Source organism: Planococcus citri, chromosome 2 (genome assembly GCF_950023065.1).
Source record: "Planococcus citri chromosome 2, ihPlaCitr1.1, whole genome shotgun sequence".
Lineage (NCBI taxonomy): Eukaryota > Metazoa > Arthropoda > Insecta > Hemiptera > Pseudococcidae > Planococcus > Planococcus citri.
Window position 1 is genome coordinate 68,591,295 of NC_088678.1, and position 20,279 is coordinate 68,611,573.

General features: G+C 34.5%; 4 protein-coding genes across 4 annotated transcripts; 3 read left to right on the forward strand and 1 right to left on the reverse strand.

Annotated features, from left to right (window-relative positions):
* Positions 1 to 1,622: 1,622 nt before the first annotated feature.
* On the forward strand, positions 1,623 to 6,239 carry LOC135837355 (zinc finger protein 600-like). Its single transcript, XM_065352598.1, has 5 exons — positions 1,623 to 3,504; positions 4,229 to 4,475; positions 5,352 to 5,832; positions 5,911 to 6,024; positions 6,099 to 6,239. Exons 1-5 carry the CDS (start codon positions 3,280 to 3,282, stop codon positions 6,166 to 6,168), a joined length of 1,137 nt encoding a protein of 378 aa, XP_065208670.1. The 5' UTR covers positions 1,623 to 3,279; the 3' UTR covers positions 6,169 to 6,239.
* A 15-nt stretch (positions 6,240 to 6,254) lies between these two features.
* Positions 6,255 to 7,835, reverse strand: RpS4 (ribosomal protein S4). The gene is made up of 6 exons (XM_065352599.1): positions 7,676 to 7,835; positions 7,255 to 7,513; positions 7,087 to 7,184; positions 6,741 to 6,912; positions 6,537 to 6,666; positions 6,255 to 6,461 (listed from the first exon to the last, which is right to left on the reverse strand). Exons 1-6 carry the CDS (start codon positions 7,676 to 7,678, stop codon positions 6,323 to 6,325), a joined length of 801 nt encoding a protein of 266 aa, XP_065208671.1. The 5' UTR covers positions 7,679 to 7,835; the 3' UTR covers positions 6,255 to 6,322.
* Positions 7,836 to 8,199: 364 nt separating this feature from the next.
* On the forward strand, positions 8,200 to 11,333 carry LOC135837359 (ATP-binding cassette sub-family B member 10, mitochondrial-like). Its single transcript, XM_065352600.1, has 9 exons — positions 8,200 to 8,664; positions 8,735 to 8,935; positions 9,002 to 9,204; positions 9,280 to 9,390; positions 9,467 to 9,637; positions 9,708 to 10,226; positions 10,311 to 10,535; positions 10,606 to 10,750; positions 11,167 to 11,333. Exons 1-9 carry the CDS (start codon positions 8,385 to 8,387, stop codon positions 11,280 to 11,282), a joined length of 1,971 nt encoding a protein of 656 aa, XP_065208672.1. The 5' UTR covers positions 8,200 to 8,384; the 3' UTR covers positions 11,283 to 11,333.
* An 899-nt stretch (positions 11,334 to 12,232) lies between these two features.
* Positions 12,233 to 20,078, forward strand: LOC135837360 (uncharacterized). The gene is made up of 15 exons (XM_065352601.1): positions 12,233 to 12,479; positions 12,713 to 12,865; positions 12,938 to 13,096; positions 13,718 to 13,776; positions 13,936 to 14,049; positions 14,155 to 14,361; positions 14,450 to 14,567; positions 17,445 to 17,602; positions 17,687 to 17,783; positions 17,870 to 18,143; positions 18,254 to 18,453; positions 18,546 to 18,670; positions 19,311 to 19,533; positions 19,620 to 19,741; positions 19,826 to 20,078. The coding sequence occupies exons 2-15, from the start codon at positions 12,719 to 12,721 to the stop codon at positions 19,917 to 19,919; spliced, it is 2,097 nt and encodes a 698-aa protein (XP_065208673.1). The 5' UTR covers positions 12,233 to 12,479; positions 12,713 to 12,718; the 3' UTR covers positions 19,920 to 20,078.
* The last annotated feature ends 201 nt before the right edge of the window (positions 20,079 to 20,279 follow it).

Sequence of the window (20,279 nt, forward strand, 5' to 3'; positions counted from 1 at the left end):
TGTACATATTTTCAATCTCATTTCAAAGTTATGGAAGGGGGGTCCCCCTCCCTAGTCCCTCCCCCCCATCTAAAGTTTGAGGTTCCAGAATGGAATGCGTTGAAAATAATTTCGATTTCCAATTCAACACACCCAAAAAGTATGGAAAAGAATACGTCACAAGCCATTTCAAATTTATTCAAAAATGGTGGGTAGTGAAGGAAGAGGAGAGGAACTAAGCTTGAAAACTGAATTTTAGCGTCACTGAAATTATAAAAATTGTGTACCACACAAAACCATGATTTCATTCAAACATTTGATTTAACTGAAGCACTCATTTGTGAAGGAGTTGAGAGAAGGATGGCAAATCCCAGATTTAGCACTTCAAAAAACCTAAAAAAAAAAAAAAAAAAATACTTATGCTTCATTATTTCGGATTTCAGTCGAAATTGGGCTACTCCTTAACCCTTCCCCTCCCCATCGGGAGTTCAAGGATTCCAGGACCAAAAAATATTTAAAATAACTTCAATTTCCAACTTGACACACACGAAAATATGAAAAACGATACGTCATTCATACGTCATTTTCAATCAATTTCAAAATTGACGATTCGGGTGGTTTGGAAGGGAGGGGATAGTCATGAAAATAATTGAAATATTGAACTGAACACTATTGAAAAAAATCCCAAACAATAAGATTATACCACACAAATTGACCATGTTTTCAAAAAGTTGAAAAAACTTAGGTTTTTTGGGAGAAGAGGGGGGGGGGGTTAAGATGAGGACTGGTTTTCTAGGTTTTACGATGGTATGAGGAAGAAAAAAACATTTGATTTGAACGAAACTGAAAATCCAAGGAAAAAGTAGGGGTCAAACTTCTTTGAAAAAAGTTATCGTACAATTTGTTTACGTTTCACAAAATTTTCATTTTTTTTTTCAAAAACTATAAAAATGAAATTAAAAAATTACAAAAAAGTAAAATGAAATAACATAGCTCAGAAAAATTGTACATGAAATTCAAAATTTGAAATACGAAAAAAAAAACTCGATAAAAATCCTAAACCACCTCAACACCTCACTCAATTCTTTCTCCCTCCACTGAAATCGAATTACACCCCTCGAATAATAATCATCTTTAATAATCAACAAGCGTACACGATTACCTTTACGTCTCTCCAACTACATACATATAAAAAACATAGGTAGAGAATTTGCACTGCACCTTTGATGAGCTCCGACGATCGCATTATGCATTAAACGACACTACAATCAAACAATTAGTTTCGAATGATATCGTTTAAATACCGGACGAGTGATTTTTTCATTATTAAAACGACGATCTCGTAGCTGAAAACGAGCTTTGGGCGCAGATAAGTATTCGCGTTGAATAGAAGAATCCTTTTAATTGCATCAAATCTGGGACAACGTACACTTGTATCTTCCCCCTTTGCCAGTTCGACGTTCAAGATGCTTTTGATTGTACTATATTTAAAGGGGATATTATTAATACAGGTTCATAAATCCGGGGGTTTTGTGGGTAACGCAAGGTGGTGTCATTTTGACTGGAACAGGGTAGACAAGCGTGCTAAATCCATTTATACCCTTTTGGTTTTCTTTTCGGCGTACGCGGTACGATGTGTTTCAACAGCTGACTGTGTGTCGAGTTTTGTTTTAATTTTTCAAATTACGCTAGGTAGAGAATGCGCGGAGTGTGTTGTGTGGTTTCTTGGTGGTGGTGATGGTGGTCGGATGATTAATGCGTTCGAAGTGTGATCGGTGGCCAATTGGCCATTGATTATTGATCTGGAAAAAATGAAAAATTGTTAATTTGTGAACGAATTAATTCATTGCTAGATCTACTCGTACTTACTAGTCTACAGTCCAAACACCAAAAAGTGCTCTAGAAACCGAATGACGTTGTCGAAATGTCATACATTCATTCATGAATTTTTCAAGTCAAAATTTTCATGAAATGCTCAAAAAAAATTTCATTGAGATTTCAGTTTTTCTCGTGAAATTTCAACCTACTTCGATAGGTCGCACGGTCACGTTGTTGAAATGTCATACATATTCATACAATTTTTTCCGCTCAAAATTTTCACGAAATGCTCAAAAAAAATTTTTATTGTGATTTTCGCTTTTCTCGCTAAGTTTTAACCCACTTTGATAGGTCACATTGTCGAAAAGTCATACAGTCAATTTTTTCATGAAATGGCCCGGATATGTAACCTTGAAATTTCACTGTGGGTCATTGTGCCGGCCGTTTTGGACAATGGCGGTCTCTATCAGCGTGGGATGAATGGATGTAATCATGTTGGTGCGTATTTTTTGTCCCGAAGGTCTTATTACTTCACAAAGTCGTTTTTGTGTGAAAAAGAGCCAAAATTGGCAAAAAAATTGCCTTTATAAAGCTCTGGAAGGCAACTGTGCTGGAGCCCACTCAAAAAAAATATATATCTATACTTGGGAGAGTGTCCTCTACCAAATTAAAAAAAAATTTGTCCCCGGCAAACTTCGAAAAATGGGGGTTTTGAGGCTCCAGCTCCCTATTGTGCTGACCAGAAAATCCGAAATGTCCATTTTCTTGAATGCTAATGAGATACTAACAAAAAACCTACTCTTTTTTTTGTTCTCAAAAACGGCTCACTCAAATGATACTTTTTCGCACTTGGACTGTAGACTATACCTAACCTTACTTATTGTTTGGGATATTAAATCTATACTCTTGGTTATCTGCACCTAAACATTTATATGTAGTATCAAAATAATAGGAAAAAAATGTAGAAAAATATTGAATAAATAAAATGAACAAGTTCCTAAATAATTCATTCAAATAACGTTTCCATTCTTGTTCATTTTTTTTTTTTTTTTTTTTAATTAAAATAATTACTTATTTTATTCTGTAGGAATTTTTTTCAAAAAATTGTCACCAAATTTACTCTTCATCAAAACCACCAAATCTCTGTACAACTTCATTCGATCAAACTTGCCACGAACACCGACGAAGACGAAAATTAATAAAACTTCCATTGGATAATAATTTTTAGGGTGGAGACAATACGGTCGCCGAACAATAGGGAAGCTTGAAGTTTTATTCGAGGGTTAGCAAGGTGGATGCTGACTCTGTCAGACAATAAGTTGGGTCAACCTGACACATCCCTCCCCCAAAGAATACCACTAAGTAATATATAATCACTTGTGAATTGCTATCATACAACTTTTATAGCTCGCTGAAATATGTTTTTAACTCTCCGATGTAATTGATCTCGTAATTTTAACACGATCGGACGTCGCTTTCCAAATGATGTTCCCGATGATACCGCAGTATTTTTTCGCTAAACCATCCGAATGTGGTGCTGGTTTCAGTTCCGGTGTGGCCGATAAAATTTGTGATATTGCTAAAAATCCTGTAAGGGTTAGAAAAAAATTTAAGATTATTGTCGCGAGTGTTGTCGATGTTGATGTCGAGTCTGCGAGTATTCCGGTCGACGAACTGCTCAGGAATGCTGACGAAAAGCTGGAAGAAGTGAGTTGAATTTTAAAATAATTATAGAATTTAATTAATTTTTTATTTTATCGAAGGAATGATGAATTGGTGTTATTTTTAACTTACTTGGCTTCTTTTTTTTTCAATGAAAACTGCAACATAAAACTTGAATGATAATTAAAATCAAAATTCACATTCACGTTTGAAAATAAAAATAAAACAAGATTTTTATCTGCTCTCTTGTTCGAAAACAAAAAAACAACAAAAACATATTCATCACATGACCACACAATTCTCAAAAAATTGTTACAAAATGATTACAACTTGTTCCTATATCAAATCATAAACTTTTACTTTCACTCTGAGCTACCTATCTGAATTTCAAATCAAAATACTGATAATAAAAAACACAATAAGGTACCGAATACCTACGTGATTCAAAATTGAAAAATAAACAACTTCACGTACGAAATAACATCTTTCGACGATGATTAAAATAAACCGAACAAATATAAATAATAATTATTCCCTTTTGAAAAGCTCTGCTTAGAAATTCGAACCAACTATTGCACCGGACTCGTAGACCGGTGCCTGATTCCAGCACTTGCTGAACATGCAGATTCTAGCTTAATGAATCCACCGGAATTCAATCGATCTCTCGATTAATACTTCAATTACACTATTCATCAATTCATTAACCGATTCAGAGCTTATTTCAATTCATTTGTGAGTTCTTCATCTAAATCACACGGTTTTCCGGCAGATTCGAGTGTACTCCGAAGACAACGTATTGAAGACTGATACCAAAACCTGGTCGTGGCTCAAACAAGTGCCTTTAGCTGAAGACTGCCATAGTTGTAATGTGATTTTATACCAAGAATCCGCATGTCCAATAATTAAAATAAAAACTGTGAGAAAAATCTTACCCGGTGAAGAACTAGTGGTATGGTTTTCCGGCGAGCTGCTGTCGATTCTTCAAATTCCGCATTTGTTACCGAATAATATCTTAAGTGAGTACTTTAACTGCATTAATAGTTGTTAACGATCCGATTTCACGAATTTTTAAGCGAAATTTCACGTTGTAAATCGAAATAAATTCACGATACGACAATTTTTTCTACACATTTTTCATGTTTTTTCGAGGGAGAATTTTAATTGCGACGTTGCCAGATTTCTGTTTACAAAAATTTGAATTCAGTGTTGATAGTTGTTGAGAACGAAAAAATACTGAGTTTCGAAAAAAAAATTATCAGATCGAAATAATTAAATATCAATTAAAAATTGTCAGCATTTTCTGATTTTTTTTTTCAATTATGATACAAAATTTTAAATTAAACTAAACTTGATCAAAATATTTTGAGAACAAAAAAATTGAAAATTTGAAAAATTCTCAGTTTTGATTTTTAAAAGAATTTGAATCTTATCAAATATCAACACTGATTATTCAATTTTCAAATTTTCAAAAAAAATAAAAAATTTATAATGAATGAAATTTGAAAATTTTAAAAGTTTAAATTTTCTGAATTTTCAAGACTTTTTTCAAAATCTTGAACTTGAATCATGATTATCAGATTCGATTCAAATTTTATTAATTTAAATAATTTTCAACATCAGTCAAACGTCAAACTTTTTCAACTCATCTACTTGTACTTTCTCATTTCTACAACCTTCAAATCAAATCTTCAATGACAGTTCTCAAATAATTGTAATAATTGAATCAATTTCTGATCTTGAGTCTTTGTAAACCGATCGCCCGTCACCAAACGTTACATCACATATTGTGCATTATAGCACAGGCTTATACTTTTTTTTGGCAATCTTACGATGAAAAAATACGCGTAAGTTCAACATTCCCATCACTAATGCAAACCCAACTTTGATTACAGGTGAAAAACAATACATCTGCCACAAATGTCGTTTCCAGTGCGAGATGCCAAACCCTGTAAAAATCCACCTATCCCTGGAATGTGGCAAGTTATCAAAAACAATCCTATGGAATCGACTCAGAGACCTTCCGATCAACTCTAACGAGAAACCAATTTCTCCCAACTCCATGTCTTTATACTTCGACCAAAAATTAGAAATCAGTAAACCAAATTCAGCGTTCAAACCGTACAAGAAAGCTGTAAAAGAGGAACCGAAACAAGTCAACGAAAGTATTCTCGATGAAAAGAAAATCAGTCCGGTAGTCGATAGCCCTAAGAAAAATGAAACCATAGTAGAGCTCAACGAAGCTGATATTTTGTACCAACAAGCAGTCGAGATGGAAACCATAGTTAGCAATTTGGGTAGATTCAAGCAGGGTCATTTGTGCGTATTTTGTGGAAAAGTTTACAGTCGAAAGTATGGATTGAAAATACATACGAGGTTAGTATAGAAAATTTCACGTTAATCGTAATTTTTTTCTTTCGAAAAATTCAAGTTTGGGTGTATTTTTTTTTACAGAACTCATACAGGATTTAGGCCTTTGAAATGTAAATTTTGTTTGAGACCTTTCGGCGATCCTAGTAATTTGAATAAACACGTTCGTCTACATTCGGAAGGAAACACACCGTACAAGTAAGCATTTTCACGAGTTACATTTTCAAAATCAAAACCGAATGAGAAATAATTAAACGTATGTTTCCATCTAGATGCGAACTATGCGGAAAAATTCTAGTCAGAAAACGGGATTTAGAACGGCATATGAAGTCGAGACATTAATTATTTTAAGCTTAATTTTCATGTTACTGGTGTTATTATTTCTAATAAAATATTATTCGTACGAAAGAAAATCAACGAAACGTTAATTAAGGTACATCCATGGGTCAACAGATTTATTTATAAAAAGTATACAATTAAAATCATGGATTTCCCATTAACGTTTAGCGATAGATTTAGCTTTGTTGGCCAATCGTTGATCTCTTTCTTCAGCGATGGATAATTTAACACCTTTGCCTTTGGGAAGCGAAACGTAGGTTTTGGTTCCTTTTCCGATGATGAATACATTGTGTAACCTGGAGGGAAAAAAACCACGATTAGAGAAATGGAAAAAGGATGCAATACGTAAGAAAAAAATCAATGTTACGAACCTAGTAGCGAAAACGTGTCCGGTAGCATCCTTGATGTGGACAATATCGAAAGATCCGGGATGTCTTTCACGGTTTACGACTGTTCCAACACGCCCTAAATTACGACCTCCAGTGATCATACATAAATTACCTGCGAACAAAATATTGAATTTAGGAAAAGGTTTCATTTAATATAGCATGGGCTCATGTAGGAGAAATGGTTACCTGGTTCGAATTTAATATGATCTAAAATTTTAGACGTAGCGATTTCAAATTGAACCGTGTCGTTGACTTTGACAGCGGGATCCGGGTAGCGAATAGTACGGCCGTCGTGAGTGGTCAAGAATGGAACGTTCTTAGGTCCAGTTTGCACTTTCTTGACTTTGCACAATTTATACTGTCAACACAACAATCAACATTAGAACAACAAATCGAGTAATTCGAATGAATTAAACACTAATAAAACAAACATCAGATGAGTAAGGAATAAAAATCACAAGCATTCGCTTCACACCACTAATATCATCATAATAACCCAATCACCGAATAAATAAACTCGATTGATAATTACTTTAGCTTCTTCGGCAGAAATACGATGAACAGTGAAACGTCCTTTAACATCGTAAATCATTCTGAAATGTGAACCGATACGAGAGATGGACACGACATCTAAACACATCACAACGATTAGTCGAAAATCACACCGAAAAGCTCTCTCAGCGTAGGAGTAATCACTCACCCATAAATCCAGTAGGGAAGTTGTTATCAGTACGAACTTTTCCGTCAACTTTGACCAAACGCTGCATCAAGATTTTCTTAACTTCTTGTCCATTGAGGGCGAATTTCAAACGATTTCTCAAAAAGATAACCAAAGGTAAGGATTCACGAAGTTTGTGGGGACCGGTGCTGGGGCGAGGTGCGAACACACCTCCCAATTTGTCCAACATCCATGATTTCGGAGCATTAAGACGCTTCAAATGCTTCTTGGGACCACGGGCCTGAAAAAGAAATACATTTTAGAAACTTACTGCGAAGTGAGAAAGTATCAATCCGGCACACCGGAGGATGTGTTTGGGTAAACGTTGAAGTCGGAGCTGGAGAACTCGAAAACACGCGAACTTATTGAGATTATATTGAGTGAACCGAAAGTATGTACTCACCATGATTGTTTCTTATTTCGGTATTTAATTTTACAGCGTTAAGAAAATGTAAAATAATACATTTAAATTAACTACTCGCGAAAAAATATCCCACGTTTCAGAAGAGTATCAACGCGGTCAAGGAAGAAGCACAAAGCAAATCGCCAGAATTTTCCTTTCCTCCATGGCATAAATTGAATTTGCGCAGGACTTGTTTTGAAGAAATTTTGATCGATTGTCGTTTTGATGAATTCGTGAAGAATGTTGTGAGTTTTTCTAAATGCAATTATTTGCATTTTCCGGCAAAATTTCCCAACATTTGAAGAAATTTTCTTTAGGAAAACAACTATTCTACATTTAATAATGAATAAATTTTCACGAAAAGCTGAAAAAGCTGTAAATTATCAATTTATTGAAAAGTGAATTTATTTTTCCCTTTTTTCACTCATTTGATGGCATTGAAACAAACGAGGCATTTCAAAATCACGATACTACTTCGAAGCTTTTGAATCTTATCACAAACTGTGAAAGTTCTGATAAAAAAATTTTCACCAAATTAATTATGAATTTTTGATCAAACTTTGACTTCAGTATTTCAACTTGTAATTAATAAATTGACCATGAAATATGTTTTAAAATCTTTAAATTTTCACATAGACGTTGAAATTTTCCAATCGTAACCTTTCCTGTGCAATTTGTTCGTTTAAAGATGATGTAAAAAAATTCAAAAATGTGGTATCTTTTACGTCGACCTTTAATTGCCTATAAAAAACCGGTAAATTACTTATGCAAGCAATGTTCGCGAAATATATTCCGTCAGAATAATAACAATAAATTCTATTTTTTGTACAAACAAAAACTTCGAACAGATGCTTATTTTTACATCATTAAAAGAGATGCGGCTACCTCAGCTGCAAAAAGTGCTTTGCCTAAAGGTGGGAAGAAATTCGATAAATCTGAAGTCAAACGATTGATTTCGTTGATGAAGCCAGAAAAATGGAAATTGACAGGTATATTTCACCGAATTCCCTTTGATTTGTGTGCAAACTTGAATTATTGATTGAATTTTGTGTTGTTTAGGAGCAATTGGTCTATTATTTATTTCGAGTACGGTAACGATGGCAGTTCCGTTCGCTTTGGGTAAAGTTATCGATGTGATTTACACCAAAGATTCGGCTAAAATGCGAGAAAACTTGAACAAATTGTGTCTAACATTAACCGGCGTATTCTTATTAGGAGCTGCGTGTAATTTTGGCAGAGTTTACTTGATGAATTTATCAGGTAAATTGGTAATGTTGATGCAAATTTATTAGTTTCAGTCATAATTTGATGAATTCTCATTCTTAGGTCAACGTATTACTAAAAATTTACGAGAAAAAGTTTTCAAGTCGATTATTTCTCAAGAGACTGCGTTCTTCGATCGTCATCGAACGGGTGAATTAATCAATAGACTATCTGCAGATACGTCTCTAGTTAGTCAATCAGTTACCATGAATATTTCTGACGGTCTTCGATCTACTATAATGGTCGTTGCTGGCGTGTCGATGATGGTATGTTCCCTACTAAAAAAAAAACATTTTAATAGTTTTGATGAACTCCGTTTTGAAATGAAATTGTTTTTACAGTTTTACATGTCACCTCAACTAGCCATAGTCGGCCTAACAGTAGTGCCTCCTGTTGCTGGACTTGCTGTGGTGTATGGAAAATTCGTTCGTAACATAACAAAATCAGTACAAGTTAGTATCACCTTCATTACAACATTATCGCTTCATGATTTCAGTTTTCACCTGAATAATTACATATTTCATTCAGGATACTCTAGCTGACGCTAATAACGTCGCCGAAGAACGTATTAGTAATATTCGTACGGTCAAATCATTCAGTCGAGAAACGGCCGAAATCGCTCGTTACCGAGATAAAATGGAAACCGTATTTCAGCTCGCCAAACGAGAAGCGTTAGCCAAAGGAATATTCTATGGAATGGTAAACTTAATTTTTCTTTTTTCTACTCTTCGATCATTTTCATTTAATAACTGAATTATTAATTTATTAGACAGGTTTCAGTGGTAACGCAATAATCCTCAGTGTTTTATATTACGGAGGCATCATGGTGTCCGAAAGCAACATAACCGTTGGCAATTTATCGTCATTTTTGTTATATGCGGCTTACATCGGTGTATCGTTAGGAGGTTTATCTAATTTTTACTCCGAAATGAATCGTGGACTCGGAGCGTCTTCGAGATTATGGGAATTGATGGATCGAGTCCCTCAGATTCCTGTCACCGGAGGTCTAATTCCTTCGACTGAAGTCAAGGGTGAAATAACATTCAAAGATGTGATATTTTCGTATCCATCGCGAGATCAGCATCGTATTTTAAATGGTCTAAACTTAGTACTGAATAGTGGTAAAGTTACTGCGGTTGTTGGGTCTAGTGGTAGTGGTAAAAGTACTTTAGCAGCGTTACTGCTGAGATTATACGATCCTCAAGGAGGGCAAGTTATGTTAGATGGGAAATCAGTACAGGAATATGATCCAGTATGGCTTCGAGGCAATATCGGTACGGTTAGTCAGGTAAATAATTATATTCTCAAGTTGATATTCTCTGCTTATTTCAGTTCAGAATGTAGATTAATTTGAAATTTGATATCGTTGCAGGAGCCGGTTCTATTTTCCGGTACAATTCGTGAAAACATAATTTACGGTCATCATAGTCCAGATTCAGTCACACTGGATGAAATAATCGCCGTTGCTAAAGAATCAAATTCTTTGAATTTTATCGAAACGTTTCCAGATAAATTCGATACTAAAGTTGGCGAAAAAGGAATTATGTTATCAGGTGGACAGAAACAGAGAATAGCGATAGCAAGAGCGTTAATTAAAGTAATTGGATTCTATTTATGGCTTCGATTTATTCTGACATTACTCTTATCTGTATTTTGTTATTATTCAGAAACCCAAAATACTGTTACTTGACGAAGCTACCAGCGCTTTGGATGCAGAAAGTGAATACTTAGTGCAGGAAGCGTTGCAACGCATTCTAAAAGGAAGAACTGTGCTTACTATTGCTCATCGTCTTTCAACTATTAAAAGTGCAGGTGATTATTTAATTGATTGAATGTTTGTTCTTAATTCCGAGTGGAGAATTCTAAAATTATATTAGTAATTTAATAAATTAAAATTTTTGTATTATAGTCCAGCAAATGACCATAGGGGTATCATCAAAATTCAAACTTTCAGAAGCTAAATAATGCATTTTATGATTTTTTGTGAATTTTTGAAAATCAAATTAAGGTCCAAAATGAGGGAATAAAACAATGAGCAAAATTTTCGATTTCAGCTACTTTTTTAAAATGTCCCTTAGGATGTCCACTTTTAGGAAAAAATGGGGGAAGGAGTGCAGATAGCTTATTGTCAATTTTGCTGAACTATTGGGAAAAAATTCGAAGCAAAGACTTGGAAATTCGTGACTTACCTATAAAATATTTTGTAATTGAATTTGATTTCTTTCCAGATGTAATCGCTGTGTTAGACAAAGGGCAAATTTCAGATATCGGAACGTATCAAGAATTGATTTCTAAAGAAGGCCCATTCAAGAACCTTATAAAGCATCAAGCTGTTTCTAATTAAGTTTTTTATCGTTGTTAATATTTTGAATAAAATTTTTGAATTTTGTTTAATCATATTTGTATTTCCATTCAATACTAGGGTTAATGAACTTTGTTGTTGAATTGTTGAGAAATTAACTCGCATAAATTGAACGTGCGAAATTGAGAATCACTTTCGTTTCTTTGTGATAAGGGAATGATTAAATTCGCGTTCGAATTGAGGGCAATTTTCACGAACACTTGAGACGAAACTCGAACTCGGAGGTCTTCTCGTTTTTCCCTTGGTAAACAAGATAGGAAAAATTGCACCCAATCGTTACTTTCGTATCTACGTTATTATTATTTTACCAAAGAAATGATAAATTCTTAATTCTTAACTTGTGCTAGCATGAGTCGAGAATCGTTTATCCACGAGTCCGGTATTTTTTCTAATTTGAGTCAGCTGAGGTTGTGCTCGTAACTCCAACACTAATGAGCAATGTAAAATAATTAGCAATAAAACAAAAGGAAACTACAGCTGAGTGGTATTTTGCTCTGTCAATTATGAATAAAATGAATGAATGCATTTGTATTTTCATTCATTGTTGTCAATGTTGTCCCAGTTTTGAAGAAAATATTTCAGTAAATGAAGGTATAAAAATTTATCTACGAATGTTTGAAAGAAAACTTGGAAGCTCAAAAGCTGCCTCTTTAATTAAAATACTACACATCTAGGACCGATCACTAAATTAAAATTTCTCAAAACAGTCAAAAAATATTTTTTAAAAAAATGAAAAAATAAAATTGAGTGAACTGGACCACGTTTATCGTGTATGATGCTGGATTCTGATCTCATGATGTTCCTGGACCAACCACAACCAGTTATGGAATCAGATTTTTATTTTTTGCATTATCATGCAGTTTCCACTTCCAGTAATGTCAGACGTCGGTTTGTGATTTTGCCACTGAGTGCATCCATCCGAGTCGGCCTTGACCCTTCCATCTCTCTCTATCTAATTCTCATTCATTCATCCTCTGTCAATTGAATAAAATCAGAAGCTAGAGATAAAGTATAGAGATTTATCTCAGTAAATTTATTACTTTCTGTAGTGTGTAATTTCGTGAAACAAGTGTTGAAGTTAATTGTTGATAGTAATTTAGGTACTTCATTTCTTCGTCTTATAGACAGTGTCTCTACACTGTCTATACTTCGTCGTAATAAAAGAACATCGAATCCACAGTAAGTAAATCAACAGGTCCATTTGTATCGATCAATCGATCATTGTAAGGCATATTAGTAAATTTTACTTGATAGTCTATCTTGATCTCACTCCCTTCATTTCTGCCACTTTACCTTGAAATCATGCACTTTTTGTTCAGTGTTTTGGTACAAAAGCTGACGACAAAACACAGTTTCATTCGAATGTTATGGATGCAGATTGTATGTAATATTTTTCATCGTAATTGTTTCAGAACGAAATGAATTCCGAAAAAGAAACTGAAACCGATGAAACCGGCAGCAGTAGTACCGTATCATTTCAAGTCAACGAAGCTTCAATACTTCGCAAAGATTTCGATATTTTGGATAACATAGGTAAAGGAGCTTACGCTGCTGCTGTCTACAAAGTATGTGAACTCATCTCCACTCCAGAATAAAGTTCTCTATATGTTAATTTTATCATATGAATTCCATAACAGGTGCGAAACAAGTTGGATGCCAAATTCTATGCCATTAAAGTCATTCCCTGCGAGAAATTAAACGAAGGAATTCCGAAAGAAATAGAATTTTTAACTGAATTGAATCATCCCAATGTAGTACGTTATTGTACTTCATGGACCGATGGCGCTAAGAAAAAGGTATGCTTGAAATATCGGGGACCTAGGTATTTATTTATTTGTATAATAACCCCAGAAAGCTGACCTGCGCCTATGTTGACATCTTTGATTTATAAATAATCAAAGACTGAGGTAGATCCGGGGAATTCCTCAGTGGTGTCAGTAATAAGTGCATTCGGAATTCTGACATCGTTGTGGAGGCCTCCGAGTTTAAACCTAAGGGTTTCTCAGTTAGCTTTCTTGGGATGAGCGGTGTTTTTTTGTAGGAGACTGGGAAGAACTTCATGTTCTTCTACAAGGGGATTCAATCAATAAAATGCAACTGCTAAGCCTTCTCTATGAAATTTAACTCCTGTGGGTTGAGAATTTCATATTCAGTTGTACCGTAGTTAGTGTAAGTATAATAAAGATACAACTTAGTATTCACGTACGTAGTTCAAGTAATCTGTATTTACATCAGCACGCCTAACTAACTAATCTTTTGGGGATGAAAATGCTAGTGTCATTATGCCAAATGTATTATTAATTGATCACTGGACTGAGTAGAATTTAATTTTTTTTCTCATGTGCCAAATTTTTTATTAATTAATCACTATCACTGGACCGAGTACCTAAAATCTAATTTCTTTTCTCTAATTACAGGAATACTCCGATAAAGACAGTGATGCAAGTAGCGACGATTTTGTCACATTTGTACGAGAGTAAGTATTTAATACCTATTAATTTTTAAAAACTTGGTTCATTTATTCCGGACTCGAAAGTCTGCTTTGATTTTGATGCCTGCTGTGTCGAATTACAAATAGCCAAAAATTTTCATTCAATTTTGTTTGAAACTCGTTCCACATTAATTTTTATTTCAGATCTAATGAAAAATCCGATGCAAATGGTAAAGATATCAGTCCAACTTCGACGGACTCGAATAATCATCGTATCTGTATGTTCATTCAAATGGAGTTTTGCGAGACTACTTTGGCGTAAGTTTTACATTTCAAGTACTTACTTCCTATGTGGACAGATAATTTGGTATGCGAATAGTTTTATTCCAAAATATACCTACTGTGAATTTTTATATTTTGTAGAAACGCGATTAAGGGCACTTTTGATAGACCTTTACAGCTTCATAAGAATCCGGACAGAATTTTACGGCTGATAACGCACATCGTCAAAGGATTAGCTCATATACACGATAAAGGTATAATTCATCGTGATCTGAAACCGGAAAATATTTTGATTGATCATAACGACGTCGCGAAAATAGGAGATTTTGGTTTAGCAACGTGGAATCAGTTAGTTTAAAAACACCTTACTTTTGATTATGTGACTTTGAATTTCAATTTATGTGATACCTTAATTAAATTTAATTCATATGTGCAGCGCATTGACTGATGGAAAAGCATCCCACACTGGAAAGGTTGGCACTCCATTGTACGATGCTCCTGAATTAGGTGTATTATGTTCTGGTTCAAATAGTTCAAAAGCACATTATAATGAGGTGAGATATTTTATTCGTAATATTTGTAATATGTAACCAAGTTCAGTGCTCTCCTGTACTGAGTGAAGGATCAATTACGGGCGATGAGTATTTTGAGAGATTTTTTAAAAATCGGTTTCTTGTCCTATTTCATAAATAAGCTACACAGAAAGCCTTCAAAATCAGTCGTTAGAGATTATTGGCCATGCAGTGTTTACTGTTTAGTCCAGTCATTTTAGCAAAACTTTTAGTCGAACTTCGAAAAAATTGGGGGAAAGCTGTATTTCACATTATTTATTCAGATTGGTCTCTAAAACAACCCATCAAAAGTTGCACCCCCCCAACTTGCCAGCTACCCCCCGCCAGAGGTCATTAACCTTTGCCGATACAGGTTTTTCGGCTGTATCGCCGAAATGAAGGGTCCGAGGGGGAAAATGTTCGAGCAAAAATTGTTCTACGCTAATTTTCCTGTCAGCATGACCAGTCCAGCTTTTCCCAAAATGGCGATTTCACCCTTACTGAGGAGGGGGTAAAGTTGTCAATTTTATGAAAATTGTTTAAAAAATAAAAATCGACAATTTAAAACGTGAACTCGATTCACGGTAGACTCAAAAATATTTTGACCAAAGTTGCACTCTGCAATTTGTCTGCTACCCCCGCAAGAGGTCATTAACCTGTGTCAATCTACGTTTTTCGGCTATATCCCCGAAATGAAGGGTCGCGGGTCGGAGGGAAAAAAGTGATTGAACTAAAATTATTCTACGTCAAATTTTCCATTAGGATGGCCAGTTTAGTTAAAATATTATATTTTTCGATCTTTGGTGAATTTTTGAAAATCAAATTCAGGCCAAAAAAGAGAGAAAAAGTCAAAATTTTACCAAATTGAGCTATAAAGCTGAAATTTGGGACATTCCCTATTTTCGACCTGCCAAATCGATTGGAAACAATTTCAAACCGTTTTGAGCAGTTCTGGAGCCTCCAGCACATTTTTGAAACTTGAAATTTCCGCAAAATTTCATCTAATGAAGTTGGAAAGCGGAAATTCATGCTGCAATCCAATTTAAACACGCTATTAAGTCAACTGCTGGTGGGTTTGAGTCATTTTGTGGCCACCAGCGACTTTTTGAAAATTCTTGGAGCCTCCAGTAAATTTTTGAAAATTGAAATTTCATCAAATGCAATTACAAAGCCGAAATTTATTCTGTGAGCTAATTTCAGTACTTTTTGAAGTCGACTGCCGATGAATTTCAAGTAGTTTGGGAGCCTCCAGAAAATTTTTGAAAGTTCTTGGAGCCTCCAGCGAATCTTAAAAAATTCATGGAGCTTCCAGTAGATTTTTGAAACTTGAAATTTCCATAAAATTTCATCAAAAGCAGTTAGAAAGCTAAAATTTATACTTCAAACTAATTTCAATGCGCTAGGGAGTCGACTGCAAGTACATTTCAAGTCGTTTCGGAGACTTCAGTGACTTTTTGGAAATTACTGGAGCCTCCAGCAGATATTTCGATGCTCGAAATTTCCATAAAAATTTACCACACTGAGTTGGAAATCCAAAATCGACTGTGTACTCCAATTTCAATACGCTATCGAGTCGACTGCAGGTTGGTTCAAGCCATTTTGGAGCCTCAAGCGACCTTTTGAAAATTACTAGAGCCTCCAACAGATTTTAGAAACTTAAAATTTCATTAAAAGCCGTTGGAAAGCAAAAATTTACTCCATAAACTAATTTCAGTATGCTATGAAGTTAACTACCGGTAGATTTCAAGACGTTTTGGAGCCTCCAGCGACTTTTTGGAAATTACAGGAGCCTCCAGCAGATTTTTCAGTGCTCGCAATTTCCATAAAATTTCACCAAATAGAGATACCTCACTTTTGACATTATTCTGATGTGTATCGCTGGCAGTTTCAATCCGTTTTGGAGTCTACAGCAGATTTTTAGAAACTTCTGTTTTTTTTTCAAAAAATGCCACAAAATCTATCCGAATCAATTTTCGGCTTTCAAACTTCATTTGATGAAATTTTGCAAAAATTATTTGTTTCAAAAATTTACTGAAGCCTCCTATAATTTCTAAAAACTTGCTGAAGTTTCAAAAATGTGCTGGAGGCTCCAGAACTGCTCAAAACGGCTTGAAATTGTTTCCAATCGATTTGGCAGGTTGAAAATAGGGTATGTCCCAAATTTCAGCTTTATAGCTCAATTTGGTAAAATTTTGATTTTTTTCTCATTTTTGACCTGAATTTCATTTTCAAAAATTCACCAAAAATCGGAAAATATATTTTAACTGAACTGGCCATCCTTATAGGAAATTTGATGTAGAATAATTTTAGTCCGATCAATTTTTTCCCTCCGACCCTTCATTTCGGGGATATAGCCGAAAAAGGTAGATTGACACAGGTTAATGACCTTTTGCGGGGGTAGCAGACAAGTTGCAGTGTACAACTTTGGTCAAAATATTTTTGAGTCTACCGTGAATCAAGTTCACGTTTTAAATTGTTGATTTTTATTTTTTAAAACAATTTTCATAAAATTGACAACTTTACCCCCTCCTCAGTAAGGGTGAAATCGCCATTTTGGGAAAAGCTGGACTGGTCACGCTGATAGGAAAATTAGCGTAGAATAATTTTTGTTCGAACATTTTTCCTCTCGGACCCTTCATTTAGGCGATACAGCCGAAAAACTTGTATCGGCAAAGGTTAATGACCTCTGGCGGGGGGTAGCTGGCAAGTTGGGGAGTGCAACTTTTGATGGGTTGTTTTAGAGACCAATTTGAACAAATAATGTGAAATTCAGCTTTCCCCCAATTTTTTCGAGGTTCGACTAGGAATTTTGCCAAAATGACTGGACTGGTTCGTTCATATTGAATCGCGAGAGTTTTTCAATTGTTTGTTATTTTTCAGAAAGTTGACATGTACAGCCTTGGAATAATCATCTATGAAATGTGTTGCCCTAGTTTTGAAACTGCCATGGAACGTAAAGAAGTTTTAAGCGATTTAAGAAACAATCCTCTACATATTCCACAATTTGAGCTACCGAAAGGACTGTCGAAATTGATTTTGTAAGATCACAAATCAGAATATCGTTTGTTTATTTAAATTTTTGTAATTATTTTATTGATCATCTCATTCGTTATTGTTTTCAGCAAGTTATTACATCACGACACCAAGAGACGGCCGAGCGCCGCTGAAATATTGAAAAATGGATGCTTAGTTTTCGATGAAATTAATATTATGAATCCGGTTCGTTCGTAATTTTAACATATTGAGTATAGGGAAAGTTGAAATACGAATAGATAATATTTTGTTTCATAAATTTATGTTTTCAGAGTAAATTTTCTATTGAGAAAATACTGCCAAGTCCAGTGGCTAGTAAAATCAATTTGCTGGAGGCAATGAAGGGTAAAGCTAGGAAAATTTTCGAGCTTCATGGAGGGTACTCATCTCCTTATGCAATGCTGCCATCTACATACTACGAGTATCTAATTGAGAATAGTGCGATACATCCGAAAACATATTCTTTCAACGAGATTCCCAGCAGGACTTCAAATATGATAGATCGTCAAAATTATGCGAAATTTGATATGGTCTTTCCTGACTCCAGTAAGCATGGAATTTAAATTTTGATTCGAAATTCTTGATTTATTCGAATTATTGTTCTCACTCATCTTTGTATTTACTATGCCTTCCTACTAATGGAAATAATTTTTTAGCTCCAGCAAACTTCGCCATGCTAGTGGAGGCATTGGAGATAGCCTATGAATTCTTGGATTCGTTTTCAGGCTTGGTGAACACATCGCATTTCGTGATCCGCCTATTTGACTGTGAGATTATATCTGCTGATGCGACTATCCAGAAAGCTTATAAAAACTTGAAGCGTTTAATAAATATCTTGAAATCAAGGCAGATGAAAGTATGTATTACCTACATATTTTTTATCCACGTGTTTTTCGTGTGAAAATCTCTTAAATCAGGACTAACCAACTACGTGTTTTTGAATTATAGTGTCAACTTCTTGTGCCTTCGAAGTTCGAAGAAAACATCGATTTTCCAGCATTAGTGTTCCAAATAGTCTATGGAAACGAAGTGCTTGCATCTGGTGATTGGTATCGTTTACCTGCAGACCTCGCGTAAGAAATGTTTTCAGTTTTCACTTATCTACACAAATTATTGATCAAATTCAGTGGAGACGTTTGTTTTGAGTTGAAAGTTAGTCAGAAAATATTTCAGCCTTTGAGATGTCCTCGGAGAGAAGATATTGGCCCTCAAAGAATATGCATTCTACCTCTAGCCCCTGTCCAATCTGTTTTGGAGAAAATTACCTATTTTAAAAATCTGAAAAAATGCCCTGAAAACATCAATTTTTTTCATTTTTTAAAAATTTGCAGTAACGACTAAAAAGTTCACTTAGCATTGCATTCTAGTTTCGGAAATGCTATCTTTCGATATTTTTGCATAATTAATGCAAAAGTTCAAATTCCTTCTATCTTTTGGAACTGGACCATTTCCAACACCCAATTTTCTTTAAAAACGAGTCAGGCTGAAGCTAGAGCGATGATTTTTTTCGAAAATACTATCTCTTTGAGAATTCATATCTCTGCTCAACGAGCACGCACCTCCGGAGCCAAAACTTTTTCTGAGTAACTTTCAACTCCGAATAAAGATCTCTACTAAATTTAGTTCAGATGCTCAGGTCATTTTTTTTTTTTTCGAAATCCACCATCAAGATACATAATTCAATCGTTAATAGATATAACTTCATTTCTGTAGGCCTAATACTGAAAACCATTCTATTAAACAATCAATCATCGAAGTTACCATCATCTTTACTCATTTCATCGATATCTTAGAACCGAAGAATATATTCTTATCAAAATCTGAAGTTTTTATTGTCACCGTATACTGCAATAAGTTGATAGAAGAGAAGTTAGAGTTGGCAAAGAAGCTAAGAGATGTTGGAATACGTTGCACTCCTTCTTGCGTCAATTATAGAGTAAGTGGCACCTATTCCTCGCATGTACCTATTTGATGTTGTCGAATCACGAAATTCAACTTTTTGCATTTTACACTTGCGATTAGAATGTACGAGCAATTAAAAAATACGTCGAGAAGACGAAGATGCATTATACTGTGATATTAGATAAAAACAAACTCGAAAGAGACCACCAAGTTACATTATATTCCAGGATTAGTGGAAACAGGTAATAAATAATTGTACTTTTCCCATTATGTATTTTATTGAAATTTTTTCAGTTACTTACTAATAAGTATTTAAATATGTGCAGTTATCAGGAGGAAGATATCGCTATGGAGAATATCGTAACTCATTTGAGAAAGAGCATCGAACAGTCAAATATGGCGCAATTCTTATCTTTTTAATTTTTGCGGTTTTTGGAATATCGACGAAATGAAAATGAATACGTGTTTCCGGTGTATCTGCGAGTTTACATAGTCAAATCAATTTTTTAAATTAAATTTGTATTTTTATACGTCAAACGTTTGTTTTATATTACGAAATAAATTTTATTTTAAAAATGAGTTTTTCATCATTTACCTGCTGTTATTATTATCCCGAATTTGAGGTGCGATTTTAATGAAAACAAAAGGAAACTACAGCTGAGTGGTAGCTATTTTGCTCTCTTAATTATGAAAAAAATGAATGAATGCATTTGTATTTTCATGGTTTATTGTTAGTCCCAATTTTGAAGAAAAGATTTCAGTAAAAATAAAGATTAAAAA

What these genes read in the sequence shown, in the direction of transcription:
- LOC135837355 (XM_065352598.1), top strand. Translation starts at nt 3,280, where the DNA reads ATGATGTTCCCGATGATACCGCAGTATTTTTTCGCTAAACCATCCGAA. An exon ending in CTGACGAAAAGCTGGAAGAA is followed by an intron (nt 3,505 to 4,228) that starts GTGAGTTGAATT and finishes GTTTTCCGGCAG; the next exon opens with ATTCGAGTGTACTCCGAAGA. An exon ending in GGATTGAAAATACATACGAG is followed by an intron (nt 5,833 to 5,910) that starts GTTAGTATAGAA and finishes TTTTTTTTACAG; the next exon opens with AACTCATACAGGATTTAGGC.
- RpS4 (XM_065352599.1), bottom strand. An exon ending in TCATATTAAATTCGAACCAG is followed by an intron (nt 6,667 to 6,740) that starts GTAACCATTTCT and finishes TTTTGTTCGCAG; the next exon opens with GTAATTTATGTATGATCACT. An exon ending in GGACACGTTTTCGCTACTAG is followed by an intron (nt 6,462 to 6,536) that starts GTTCGTAACATT and finishes TTTTCCCTCCAG; the next exon opens with GTTACACAATGTATTCATCA.
- LOC135837359 (XM_065352600.1), top strand. Translation starts at nt 8,385, where the DNA reads ATGTGGTATCTTTTACGTCGACCTTTAATTGCCTATAAAAAACCGGTA. An exon ending in AGAAAAATGGAAATTGACAG is followed by an intron (nt 8,665 to 8,734) that starts GTATATTTCACC and finishes TGTGTTGTTTAG; the next exon opens with GAGCAATTGGTCTATTATTT. An exon ending in TTGCTGGCGTGTCGATGATG is followed by an intron (nt 9,205 to 9,279) that starts GTATGTTCCCTA and finishes TTGTTTTTACAG; the next exon opens with TTTTACATGTCACCTCAACT.
- LOC135837360 (XM_065352601.1), top strand. Translation starts at nt 12,719, where the DNA reads ATGAATTCCGAAAAAGAAACTGAAACCGATGAAACCGGCAGCAGTAGT. An exon ending in TTTGTCACATTTGTACGAGA is followed by an intron (nt 13,777 to 13,935) that starts GTAAGTATTTAA and finishes TTTTTATTTCAG; the next exon opens with ATCTAATGAAAAATCCGATG. An exon ending in TCCAGGATTAGTGGAAACAG is followed by an intron (nt 19,742 to 19,825) that starts GTAATAAATAAT and finishes AAATATGTGCAG; the next exon opens with TTATCAGGAGGAAGATATCG.